Source organism: Macadamia integrifolia, chromosome 11 (genome assembly GCF_013358625.1).
Source record: "Macadamia integrifolia cultivar HAES 741 chromosome 11, SCU_Mint_v3, whole genome shotgun sequence".
Lineage (NCBI taxonomy): Eukaryota > Viridiplantae > Streptophyta > Magnoliopsida > Proteales > Proteaceae > Macadamia > Macadamia integrifolia.
In genome coordinates, this window is record NC_056567.1 from 26,982,430 (window position 1) to 26,995,153 (window position 12,724).

Sequence of the window (12,724 nt, forward strand, 5' to 3'; positions counted from 1 at the left end):
CTAAACCTGAATAGTTCAAGAAGGTTCTTTTAAGTGTTCTCATCCTCATGCTTTTAGGTAGGGGTGTCAACCAGTCGGGTCAATCCGGTTTCGATCGGGCTTAATCGGGCTTGAAGACTTTTAAAGGTTGCACCGTGTCCGCCCATTTAACTAATTGGGCTTAGTTAGTGAGAGCATAGTACACTTTATATTCGGTCGGTCGGTCTCGGGCTATAATCGGGCTATTAAAATCAAGCCTTAATCGGGTGTCGGGCCTTAACCGGGCCACGGACATGTTTAATGTTAAACAGGCGTAACCGGTTTTTAAATGGGCCTTCTTTAATATTATTGAGCAACGACGCCGTGACGGACGATGGGGTTTGGTTTCCTATTTTTCATTGTCTAAATCTGGTTGTGGCTATTCTTTTATTTGTTTTAAACTGGTTGGACATTTCATAATCCATGCTATGTACAATAACATGGTTAATTTTGCAAAATGAAATTTTAATGAAAGAGATGATTGGATGAAAATGCAATGAGAGTGCTCTCATGTGGGATTGCCCATAATTACAGATGGATCTCAATAAATGTATTGATTGATCCAAGGAACCTATTATCTTCCAAGTCACATATTTAAAAACATCACAAAAAATCCAAAGCATTGATTCAACATGCTCCTAAAGTTCTTTCTTAATGATTATTTAATTAAGAGCGGTTTGGATATTTATAGGTGAACTTAGTGAAGCATTTTAGGCAGGAAATCAGGTTCTAATGGACGTATTATGGGACCACCGGTCGACCGCCAAGAGCCGTTGAGGCAAAATATAGCTGTTGGGGCACTTCCAGGCAGTCACCGGTCTATCGAGACTTTCTACCGGTCGACCGGCTATGGTCTCGGACAGTTCTGATCGACCGGGGCTTCCAGTCGATCGACTGCCAACATGACATACTCTCAGTCGGGTAAAATAGGTATCTTACAACCGGGCCGGGCCAAGCCGGTGCAAAATAGACCGGTCTCGATCGGGTATTAATTGGTCGGTCTCGATCGGGTGCCCGACGGTCCAAGTATCAGGATTGAGACCGGCCGTTTATTAAATGTGTCGGGCTTGAGCCTGACATGTTTAATAAACGGGTCGGGCTGGGCTGGGCTGGGCCGGGCTATAAACGGTCGGTTTTGATCGGTTTCGTCGGGTCAGGTCATGAATTGACACCCCTAGTTTTAGGTATTGGGATTCGTTGATCTATATGTCGCTGATGCTTACACTGTATCAATGGTATTAGGATAGATGAAGGTAAAATGGTCTTAAATATCCCATATGGATATTTTGATGGTCAAAATTGATCGATCAAATCAGATAAAATCGATCTGTATCAGTATCACATCAGTTTCAATTGCCACTAATATTGTGTCCATACATTTCTCTATTTCAAGGAGGAATCATCTCCACCAATAAGTTATCAAATGGTACCTACAAATTAGAAAGAATAAAGGGTACTTACTACACCAAGGGGACCATTTGTAACCACTTTTGTACAAAAAAAAAAAAAGATTTTTGTCAGGCTGTTTGGTGCCTATGCCTTGAGCCCTTGAGAGGAAAAATGACATGAACGCCCCCATAAAATGCCACACAGCCTGACCACTATCCCCGCCCACAAAAATAACTGGTATCAGTCCAACGATATTGATACCAATACATCCGTATCATTCTGGCAACATGCCATAGTGGTGGTCTCCAGTAATAGCAATGCGTATCAATATCACTGGTATCAACCTTCGATGATAATGATATATATTGACTGATATGGCCAATATCAATACTTCAATCCATAGATCTATAGATCCAGATTGATCTTGATCTCAATCTCTGACGATATTGATACATATTGGCTGATACGACCAATACAAATACTTCAATCCATAGATCTATAGATTCACACCGATTCCAATCTAAATCCTTAGATTCGATTCAGGATCAACATCTATTTTTCTTGGATCTCTTGGTTCGAAAAATAAGAGGATCAAACCATGTCTTCTGATTCTTTTTCAAATTCGATAAATGTTGGTTGATCATATATTTTTAATTACAATTTTATGATTCAGAGTATCCGTTCCTATTTGATATTTTCAAATTCTATATTCGAAGTTGCAATCGAATTTATTTATTAAAAAGAATCGATTTGATACATTTCTCATATATTCATAGATGCTATATTGGATTTGAATCATATTTCAAATTAATCCATATTACTTGACTACTTCCATTACGTTATTGCTATCAAATACCACTCTTTTTATATTTTTGGCACATACTTAAAATCCAACAGAATTTTTACACATCATCTACTGACTCCTCCTGAGCACTTATGGACGGTCCCAAATCCCACCACATGAGGGATCTGTAATTTCCTACCACGTGTGCCTTTTTTTGGTTTTTTCTTAAAAAATCGGTCCAAATTTTGGTCATAGAGAAGAAGATGATGATCAACCAAATTAGCCAAATCAGCTAATGCAATGTCTATCTATTACGTTGGCCACAATTTTATCCTTTATAACGTTCTTCTCTCTCTCTCTCTCCCACTTCTCCAAAGAATCAAATTTCAGAATTACACGATTTGATTTCAATCAAAGTTAAAAACTCCATTAACCCAGAACCAGATTATCCTCTCCCACCCAAAAAAGATAAAAAATGGACGGAAATCAAGGGGCTGAGTCAACCTCCGGCGACCTGAAGAGCCCACTGCTACCAATCCAAGATCCCACAGAGAGTTCATCGCCGGACATCCATTGGTCTCTGACATCAATTCTCACAACCAACAATCTCTTCATCCTCTTAGGACCTCTTTCCTGCGCAGCCATTAAACTCTTCGTGGAGCTTGATGGGTCCAAACCCGGCACTAGCACAGACATGCTTGCCGTGCTTGCCTGGATTTTCCTCTGGTGGGTCACCGAAGCAGTACCCATACCAGTAACCTCTATGTCTCCTCTGTTCCTCTTCCCACTCTTTGGAATTGCTCCCGCCGATGATGTAGCACAGACTTACATGGACGATGTCATCGCTCTCGTCCTCGGTAGCTTCATTCTCGCTCTCGCCGTCGAACACTATAACATCCACCGAAGACTTGCCTTAAATGTAAATTCTAATAAAGCTACAATTTTTAAGCTCCATTGTTGACCTTAATTGTTTGATTTTGATGGATTTTGCCCCTTATATGATCTATTGTGAGATTACAGATAACGTTGTTGTTCTGCGGAGATCCATTGAAGCCAAGGTTGTTGCTTTTAGGGATTTGTGGAACAAGTGCATTTGTGAGTATGTGGATGCACAACGTTGCAGCGGCGGTGATGATGATGCCGGTGGCGACTGGGATTTTATCGAGACTCCCAACACATTCCGGCAGATCGGACGAAATCAGCCGCTTCTGTAAAGCGGTGGTGCTCGGCGTTACCTATGCGGTGGCTATCGGAGGGATGAGTACCTTGACCGGTACCGGAGTTAACCTCATATTGGTTGGAATGTGGAAGAGTTACTTCCCTGATGCAGAGCCTATCAGTTTCAGTACCTGGTTCTTCTTTGGATTCCCTCTGGCTTTGATCATCTTTTTCGCCCTGTGGATCATACTCTGCTTCTTTTACTGTTCTTCTCGATCTGGGATTGCGCTTTCTGCTTACTTGCACAAGAGTCACCTGAGAAGAGAGCTCGAATTGCTGGGTAAGTAAGCTAATTTGATCTAATAATCCTGCTGAAACTGTTCAGAGCTCCAACTTAGCCATCTCAAGTTCTCAACTCAAGACAGAAATTAAACCATTTTTTAACGATGATTTGATTTTGATTTGGGTGATTCTGATTTTATAATCGAAATTATGAAATGGGTAGTTTAGTTTTATGGATAATTATGTTATAAAATCTCTGAATTGGGCTGTTTCATCTGTGATTGTAACAATATTGAGGGAATTAATGTGTGAGCAGGTCCAATGGCTTTTGCAGAGAAGACGATATTGGCTGTGTTTTCGGTACGTCCAAATCCACCCCTCTTCTTTCTCTCTCTCTCTCTCCCCCTGTCTCTCAGCATATGGGCTACAACAGCGGAACTGCCACCTATCAATCCTCCATAAAAATTAGAAATCTTTCCCGTATCGGTATCGGTATCGGCAATCAGTAATATTGATACCGATCTGATATGGAAAAAAGGGAAAGAATGTAAAAAAATGGTGTGGTAATTGGTGTCTTTGAGGGCAAAATTATGGTATACGGTTGATATCCGATCTGGTATTCCCCGATATCCGGTAATGATTTCAACTCATCGATATCTGATACCTTAAACCATGGTTGAATGAGGTGCCAGGCTTGCTGTACATCAATTATATCTAAGGGTGTCGATTTGGCCTCGTCAACTTAAGGGTTCAAATCCCCCGCAGTGAGTGACAGTGAAGATCCAATAGCACGACGAGTCTTGACATATACTCTAGTCTTTGGATCCTTATCGCCGCTCACTGCCTCGCCATAAAAGGCCTAAGCTGAGATTTTTACTTTTAACTCGTAGGGCCAGCCTGGGCTAGAATTTTCAATCCGAGGCAACCTGACCTTATATAATGTATATACATAAATTATAAATATATACACACACTATCCACACTCTTCATTTCATTTTTCATGCTATTTATTTTTAATTCATCCACACACGTCACACTTTTCATGGGTCTACGTTTTCTTGATTTATTATAACATGATTAATAATATATTCTTAAAATGATTGTGTTAGTAATGTTTCATTTTTTTTTTTTTAATGCAAATAGAAACACGAATGACAAGATACAGGGATAGCCAGGTCCACCAGGATAGCCCAGCCCTAAAATGGCAAAAATTGTGGGCAAGGTTAATCAGGGTCAAATCAACCCAAACTAGCCCAATCAAGATCAATTAGGGCTGAGCCTGACAAGGCTAGGCATGGGTTGAGTTAAGAGAAGATAATGTTACACCACATGGTACATGTCAGAGCTTAGGGACCAGAGAGTGATCTCACGGCTAGGGTGACTCAGGATGCTTGCTTGGGTCCTCCCAGCCGTGGGACCAGTCTCTGGTCCCTCGACTCTCTAAAGAAGAGCCGGATCTGGCTATCATGACCATTCTACAACTTTAGGCATTTTAGTATTACGATAACAAAGCTAGAATGAATTAACTATTAATGATTGATTTGGGAAGATTGGTCTGAGTTTTTTTTTTGGATGCAGATGCTTATAGTTTTGTGGATGACAAGGAGCATAACTGCTGACATTCCAGGATGGGGTGTTCTCTTCAATGGACGAGCAGGTGATGGAACTGCTAGTGTAAGTAACCATGAAAGACCCATTATACCCAATAGCCCAACCCCAGTTTCTGAGTTTTTTAAGTGCTGAGATCCTTCTATTGAACAGTTAATAGAGTAGTAAGTTTAGATAGATTTGTAAAGCATATGTTTCTGATATATCATGATTTATAATTGTAGGTGATGATGGCTACCTTATTGTTCATTATTCCTAACAAGAAGCAACAGGGAGAGAAGTTGATGGACTGGAACAAATGCAAGAAGCTCCCTTGGGGAATGGTCCTCTTACTCGGGGCTGGTTTCGCCATTGCCGATGGTGTTAAGAGGAGTGGCCTTACAGATGTATTATCCAAAAGCTTAGATTTCTTAGAGGAGGTTCCTTACCTTGCCATTGCCCCTGCTGTGTGTCTCATCAGTGGGACTATCACTGAATTCACCTCAAACAATGCCACCACCACACTCGTAATTCCGATCCTCGTCCAGTTAGCAAAGGCAATAAAGTTGCACCCACTTCTTTTTATGGTTCCTGGAGCAATTGGTGCCCAGTTTTCTTTCCTTCTCCCAACTAGTACACCCTCCAATGCTGTAGGATTTGCAACCAGGCACATAGAGATCAAAGATATGATAAAGATTGGATTACCACTCAAAGTAGCTGGAATTGCTGCTGTAACTCTCATAATGCCTACATTAGGTGATTCTCTCATCTCTGTTAACTTAGATTTGAAACAGTTATCAAAAGATTAATATGTTCTGCTACTGGCTGTTTGCAGGTGCCTTTGTCTTTGGGACAAATAAACAAGTCCAACAGCGTGCAACCTCCATTGCACTGCATACAGCTCAATAAGTCTTCTGGGTAAGGGAACAAGCGCCAAAAGTGTGGGATGGCCAGCAGTACCATACATGATACACCAAACCCTGTCAGTCTGTCCATCTCCAAATCAAAATGGAGGAAGAAAGAGAAAGGGAAGAAGGGCAAGAGAAAACAAATACATTCTGAAAATCTCTGAATCATAAATAAACATTCATGCAGCCATTCATTGTATGTTCTTGATTATTTTCCCCCTCCAATATGTGTAAGATTTGATTCATGTCATAGGAAGATCAAAGTTCTATGGTTTTTGGCTTTCTTTTCCCAAAATGTGTAAGATTTGATTCATGGAATAGAAAGATCAAAGGAATTCATCAAATGATCCACTCTTCATAGCTACAAACCTGTCTGAAGTGTCTATCTGAATGCAATTAACCATCTCATCCCATTTTAATGAAGTCTTAACCCAGATCTTCTGCTTCTCTGCATTTCTTATGAGCTTTGGTAAGCTCTCACCATAGCAAGCTTCATCCTGGATACCATTATCCTTCAGCTTTTCTTGTCAACTTGCTAAAGTAATGAAGCTACAAAAGATATTCTCATGGAAATGCAAAGATATCTGATAAGTTATTAGTTGCTGATATGATGATTACCTAAACACCTAATTCAGTCAGAACAACTTCTCATTCTGTGTGGAAACATATAAGAAAAGGACTCTGCAGAGGTCTCAGTTGCATCAAGCTGAGATAAGATAAGATTTGCAAACAGTGATTTGAGATGAGATTCAGTTAGTAGTTACAGAAAATTGTAGCTTATTGTAGAGAACTGGCCTACACAGTTGGGCATTGCCACTTTCTTCCAAGAGCATCCTCAATTGTGAGATTGATCTTTGGGCCATAAGAAGCACCATCACCTTATCAATCTGGTAGCCGCAATCTTTATCATCCAAAGCATCTTGAAGAACAATTATCTCTTCAGTTAGATCTGGGAGAGTCCTAATCTCCTCCTTGATCTGATGCTCTAAGCAGAATATGTGTGTATCATCTTTGTTATCAACAACAACATCCAAAACCTTATTCCAACTTAATGAGGTCAGTTACATGGGGATTCCAAACAATGACAGCGCAAGATCCATACAAAAAGATTGACGGGTTATGGCTAATTATAATAAGTGCCGGTTGTTAACCTGACACACCATTACAAATCAACCACTGGCTTATAAGGATAGACCTTAAGCCTCTCCAGTACACCTCAGTAGGAGATTCAATATAAACAGATTTTTTGTTTATGACTTTATGAGTCCCGGTAGATTCAACATGGAGGTCCAGCACAAAGATCCCACCACTCAGGTAACATAAAAGTCAAGAAAAGCAAAGAAGAGGAAGAACACAATGGGAAGTATATATGACAATGAGCTGGAAATAGATCTACCGGGCACTGTCATCAAATGCATAGGCACCAAGAAGAGCCTACTAGCCTCCATGTGTGAATGGGTGATCATACCTGCACAAATGCACCAGATCCCCCTAGAGTCATATTGTAGCTGAGAACCTGAGATATAAGTGTTGATATGGATCGGTGGCAAGGCTATAGAAGGATGGAATTACATATCTAGTTGTAATGTCAATAGGCAACAAGATAGAGCTGGGAAAGTTGATGGAAAAGAGGTGGTCATATACAACAAAAAATTAATGCTTGCACCAGGTGTAACGTTTTCCTATATGAGCTAGTATCCAGTCATTATATGATGTGGACTAGTTGTATGGATGTTGACAGATAACATGGTTGGATGGAGCCCTATGTGGGAGGTGGTCTCATTAGTGGATAGTGGCTTTAGTGTAACCGTTCTATATTATGTAAGGATGTATTATTATGTGTGGACCCATTTACAATTGAGTTCATCATGGGAGAGGCATCAATTGTTCTAAATTTCAGGGTCAGTCCCTGTTCTTAGTCTATATAATGGCCTCAATATCCATTAGTTAAAACCCTAGCAATTGTATAGAAAAGGGAATAGACAAGACCAACAGAAGGAGAGAAACATGTCTAGGCAGAACTGTTCAACTACGGGTGCAAGTGCAACAGGCTAGGTTGGGTTGGGCTGGGCTTCTTAAAACTCTAGCCCAACCCTGAGTCCCCTTAACTAAGCCCAAACCCGCCTTGACCCTGACTTAGGGCCGCAAAACTTCAACCCAGGCCTAACCCTTCAGGGTTCAACCCAACCCTTACCCGTCCTGATTGGCCCTGATTTTTCAGGGTCGGGCCAGAATGACCCTGATTGACCTTGACCCTGACTTTGATTGACCCTAGTTTGCGATCAAGGGCTGGGTATACCCTGATCCTGACCTTGCAAAATACTAAAAAATAAAAAATATTCATAATAAAGTGGAGATAAAAAAAAAATACAGAGTCACAAATTACTTGTCATGATGAGAACATCCCAAAGCAAACATTCAAATAATACAAATAACTTCAACTATTATGGTAAACAAAGAGGAGATCATCCTAAGAAAGCAAATAATCCAAAAAACTTCAATTATTTGTCATGATAAACAAAGAGATCATCTTAATAAGGCAAACAATCTGAAGATCTTAAAACCCTTATCATGTCAAACAAAGAATCTAAAGTCAACACCAGGGGCAAAACCCAGGGCCTGAGTCAGGCCAAAATCATGGCAAAAAATCAGGGTAAAAAAATCAGGTCTGAGTTCAAGGCTGGTTGTGTGGGCCAAAGACATCAACCTTACCACCCTGACCCCTGACTCAGGGGTCCGGCCGGCCCTTAGGGCAAAAATTTTTGGTTCGGTACTTATTCAGAATCAAGGCAGGTTTGGGCCATCAGGGCCAAACTTGCACCCCTATGTTCAACCCCTACAGTAGGCTTAGGCTAGGATTTTGAAGTCCAAGCCCTAACCCAAGCCCAAGCCAAGCTGACCCTATATATACTATATTTATGATATTAACTTTTTTTACCTCCCTTTTTAATTCATCATAAGAAGCTTTTATTAATTCATCGTATTGCTTGGATCAATTAGGACCAACCCAGCCCAAGCTGGCGCAATCAAGATTAATCAGGATCGGATTAAGTTGAGTTCAACCTAAGATTGGGTTGGGCCTAAGTTGAGTTCAGAGACCTTAGAGTTGGACTGGGGTTTTAAAAAACCCTGCCCAACCCAGTCCATTGACACCCAACTTCCTTGCATATTACCATATAAAACAGGCAAAAGTTTATGTAAAATCCCTCCCAAGTCCCAATCCACTGATAGGTTATCAGCACAAGGTGCTGGAACCTGAGAAAGAAAGGGAAAAAAAAAAGTGTGTATGTGTGTGTGTATGATGGCCATTATTCTTTTCTTTGTTTCATCTATGGATACTTCTCTTAGTAGTGGTAAATTTCAGCTAATATGGTACTTCATTTTTTCCTTTTGGTAGAAAGCCAAAGGAGATGACAATTTATCATTTTGAGACTAGGGCCGTTTGATTTTGTTTCTGCTGCCTGTGCATCTAGAAATAGTAGAAACAAAAAAAGCATGTTTTTGTGCTAAAAAACGATTTTTGAAATTACAAAAAGGTGTTTGAATTTTCTATTTCTAAAAATGTTTTCAACGGTTAAGGAGGGGGTACTTTCAAGTTCAAGACACGAGTGAAAGCACAACGTTGCATGTATGCAACTCACAAGTGAAGACTCAGTGTTGGAGTTGCAGGTATGTTTCGTGGAGATGAGCTTCAGAAGGAGGAAGGCAACCCATAACTATGATCTTCGCAGAACCAGATTGAAGTTGTCGCTTCTGGGTGGAGAGAAGTTTCAACAATGGCTTGAGATTGGGGTAGGTTGAGTGAAGTATCAGGTTTTTCACAATTTTTGTCCCTTCTAGTTGTTTCTAGATTAGAAAAATAAGTTTGACTTGTGTTCACATTCCAATTTCTAGGGACAGGGATAGATATAAATTTTTATTTCTATTAAGAAAAACAAACGAAATAAAACAAAAAAAAAAATCTATTCCTGAGCACAGAAAAACAAAAAAATCCCGTTTATGAAAATAAAGTCAAACGAGCCCTCAGTATCTATCATAGTCCATGGCATGTCTTCTAGCAGAAACAGGAACCGAAATTGAAACTGAAACTGAAACTGAAACTGAAACTGAAACTTTCTTTTCTGGGCCAGGAGGTAGGGGGTGGTAGTTCGTGTTACTTGTTATATTTAATTACCTTAGTCAAAATTCTCAACAATTTCTTCGATAATTCGTTCGTGGGGAGAATGACTTCCAGTTCCTCCACTTAATTTTCCGCAATTACCACATCCATCCGCAGCCACCGTCGCAGTCTCAGTTGAATCGGCGGCGACACCTACAGAGATTGTTGAGAAGCCTTTGAGTGAACCCCCATTCTGGTTTGTAGTTCGTTTCTCCTGGGCATTCTGTGAAGACCCAACATTTACACTTCGCTCTACTCTGCTACATCTCTGCAAATTGGGTGGGCTTGTGTGGTGGAGCTTTCAGCTTCTCCTTAACTCTTCTCACCTCTCTGTTTCAGTCAAAACTAGAGAACCCACAAGTATCTCACTTTTTGATTACTTTTTATATATTTAAATTGTTCTATAAACAACTGGGACGAGTGGTCCACGGTCAATGCCTGACTTGCGCTTTACTTCACAAAGAAATGTTCCGAAACAGAAACAGAGGAGACTGGAGAGAAACTGAGTCTGAGAGTGAGATATAAATCAGGAAAGTCTGCTTGAACGGAAAGATCGGAAAGATATAATGAACCGAAGAAGGGCTTTTCTGCTCAAAATCGTCCTCTTCCTCTTCGTTCTCAACTGTGTTTCTCTCTATGGGTACTTGCACTTCTCTTCTCAACCCAAATCCCAAACAACCTCTGAAGAGGAGGGCCAGAAGCAGCTCCCGGAGAAGGAGAACCAGCAGCAGCAGCAGCAAGAACAACAACAACGACGACCCGTCTCGGTCAATTTCCATGGAAAACCATGGCCCATCCTCCCTTCTTACCTACCATGGGATTTAAACCCTAAAGTCACTCGGAAGTCATGCGAAGGTTATTTTGGCAACGGGTTCAATCGCCGTATCGATCTTCTCGTTTCCTCTTCTGAGATCGATTCAAAATCCCACACCAATTCTGGTGGCAGCGGTTGGTTTCGGTGTTTTTACAGTGAAACACTTGAGAGCTCCATATGCGAAGGTGGGGGACTGCGGATGAACCCGGATAGGATACGAATGTCTGTTGGAGGGGAGAAGCTGGAATCTGTAATGGGGCGACAGGAAGAGGAGGAACTCCCTTCCTTTGATTCGGGTGCTTTTGAGATTGAATTTTCCCAACGGCTCAGCCAGGGCGGGAGCTTGAGGAGGAACGGAGGGAAGCTCGTGAACGAGGAGTTCCTTGATCAGTTTGTGCCGCGGGGTGGAATCCAGATGCATACAATGCGGGCTTTACTTGATTCGACTCGATTGCTTGATCCCGATGAGTTTAAGTGTTCCCAGGTGAGGTTTTGGTTGCTCTCTTTTCGTTTAATTCGCTCAAGTCTCGATTTGATTTTGTGAGTTTTGTATTGGTTCAATGGTTTCATGTAATCTGGGATTTGGCGTCCATTTCTTTTCCTTTGTCTCAATCAGGAATCAGCCAAGCCCCATCGGTTAAAATCTTACAGTTGGGAAACCATGTAGATTTTCTGATTACTTAAGATCAAATTCAATATGAATTAAGAGATCTTCCATTTCTTTTTTTCTTTTTTTTTTGGGTATGACGAGAACTTCCATTTCATTCTACCAGGAAATGCATACTAACACTGGGCAGGAATGATTAATATCATTTCCAGACATCCCGAAAATTTTGGTAGATTTTGTTGGGACTTGGGGCAGCTGAATGTATAACAAACTCCATTGTGTTTATGTCTCAGGAACCCTTTTTTTTCTTCCGGTTTAACTGGTAGCTGCCCTGCACATTTGTCTACACCTCCAGTCTCAGCTGATATCATGCTTCACTGGAAAGGCTTTTGTTCTATCAAGAGCAAATGGTTATTATGTAAAAGGATTGGCAGAGTGAGGTCCCTTTTTTTCTGTTGGATTTTTATTTGTCACTTGTTAGAATCACCACAGCCTTTACATCAGGGGTGGGTGTGTGTGTGTGTGTCTCTGTAATAGGGATACTCATTTAGGCTGTGTTTGGAAGCCATGAAAAGAATAATTTTCTTGGTGTTTGGTGTGCAAAGCACCAATGGGAGACTCTGTATTCAAATTTGAAATTCATTTTGGGTTTAGTGAAATTTTCTATTGCTGCCTCGGGATAGCACCAATTTGGACGAGAAAACCATCTGTTTTTGTCTCCTGGTTCTGTGAAGAAGCACCTATCTCCACTTTTCTTCTCGTTAACCACAGCCGAGCAAGTCACTGACTTTAACTGCAATAGTCATAGGGCCGTCCAATTCGGATGGTTGTGGTCGATTCCTCCGCCACAGAAGTAGAGGATGTGAGGAACTTGACCCAGATCTGAAAACTTGCAGACACTGCCCAAAACTGAGTATTTTCAGGTAATGAAAGAAACAACAGTAGAAAACCAGAAACGAACTAGAGAGAGAGAGAGAGAGAGAGAGAGAGAGAGAGAGAGAGAGCACAAGGGGGGGGG

General features: G+C 41.0%; 2 protein-coding genes across 4 annotated transcripts in view; both read left to right on the forward strand.

Annotated features, from left to right (window-relative positions):
- The first annotated feature begins 2,501 nt into the window (after positions 1–2,501).
- On the forward strand, positions 2,502–6,470 carry LOC122093123 (tonoplast dicarboxylate transporter). Its single transcript, XM_042663371.1, has 6 exons — positions 2,502–3,110; positions 3,212–3,689; positions 3,948–3,991; positions 5,210–5,305; positions 5,464–5,974; positions 6,054–6,470. Exons 1-6 carry the CDS (start codon positions 2,667–2,669, stop codon positions 6,125–6,127), a joined length of 1,647 nt encoding a protein of 548 aa, XP_042519305.1. The 5' UTR covers positions 2,502–2,666; the 3' UTR covers positions 6,128–6,470.
- A 3,911-nt stretch (positions 6,471–10,381) lies between these two features.
- LOC122094180 (beta-1,2-xylosyltransferase) overlaps positions 10,382–12,724 on the forward strand; it is an 8,218-nt gene continuing 5,875 nt past the window's right edge. For 2 of the 3 annotated variants that reach the window (XR_006144681.1, XM_042664903.1), the window contains exon 1: positions 10,382–11,583. Coding sequence is in view for 2 of the 3 variants with exons in the window: in XM_042664903.1 (XP_042520837.1) it covers positions 10,852–11,583 (732 nt within the window). In the remaining variant the exon portion in view is untranslated. The remainder of the gene's footprint in view (positions 11,584–12,724) is intronic. The other variant, XM_042664904.1, reaches the window with a different exon arrangement.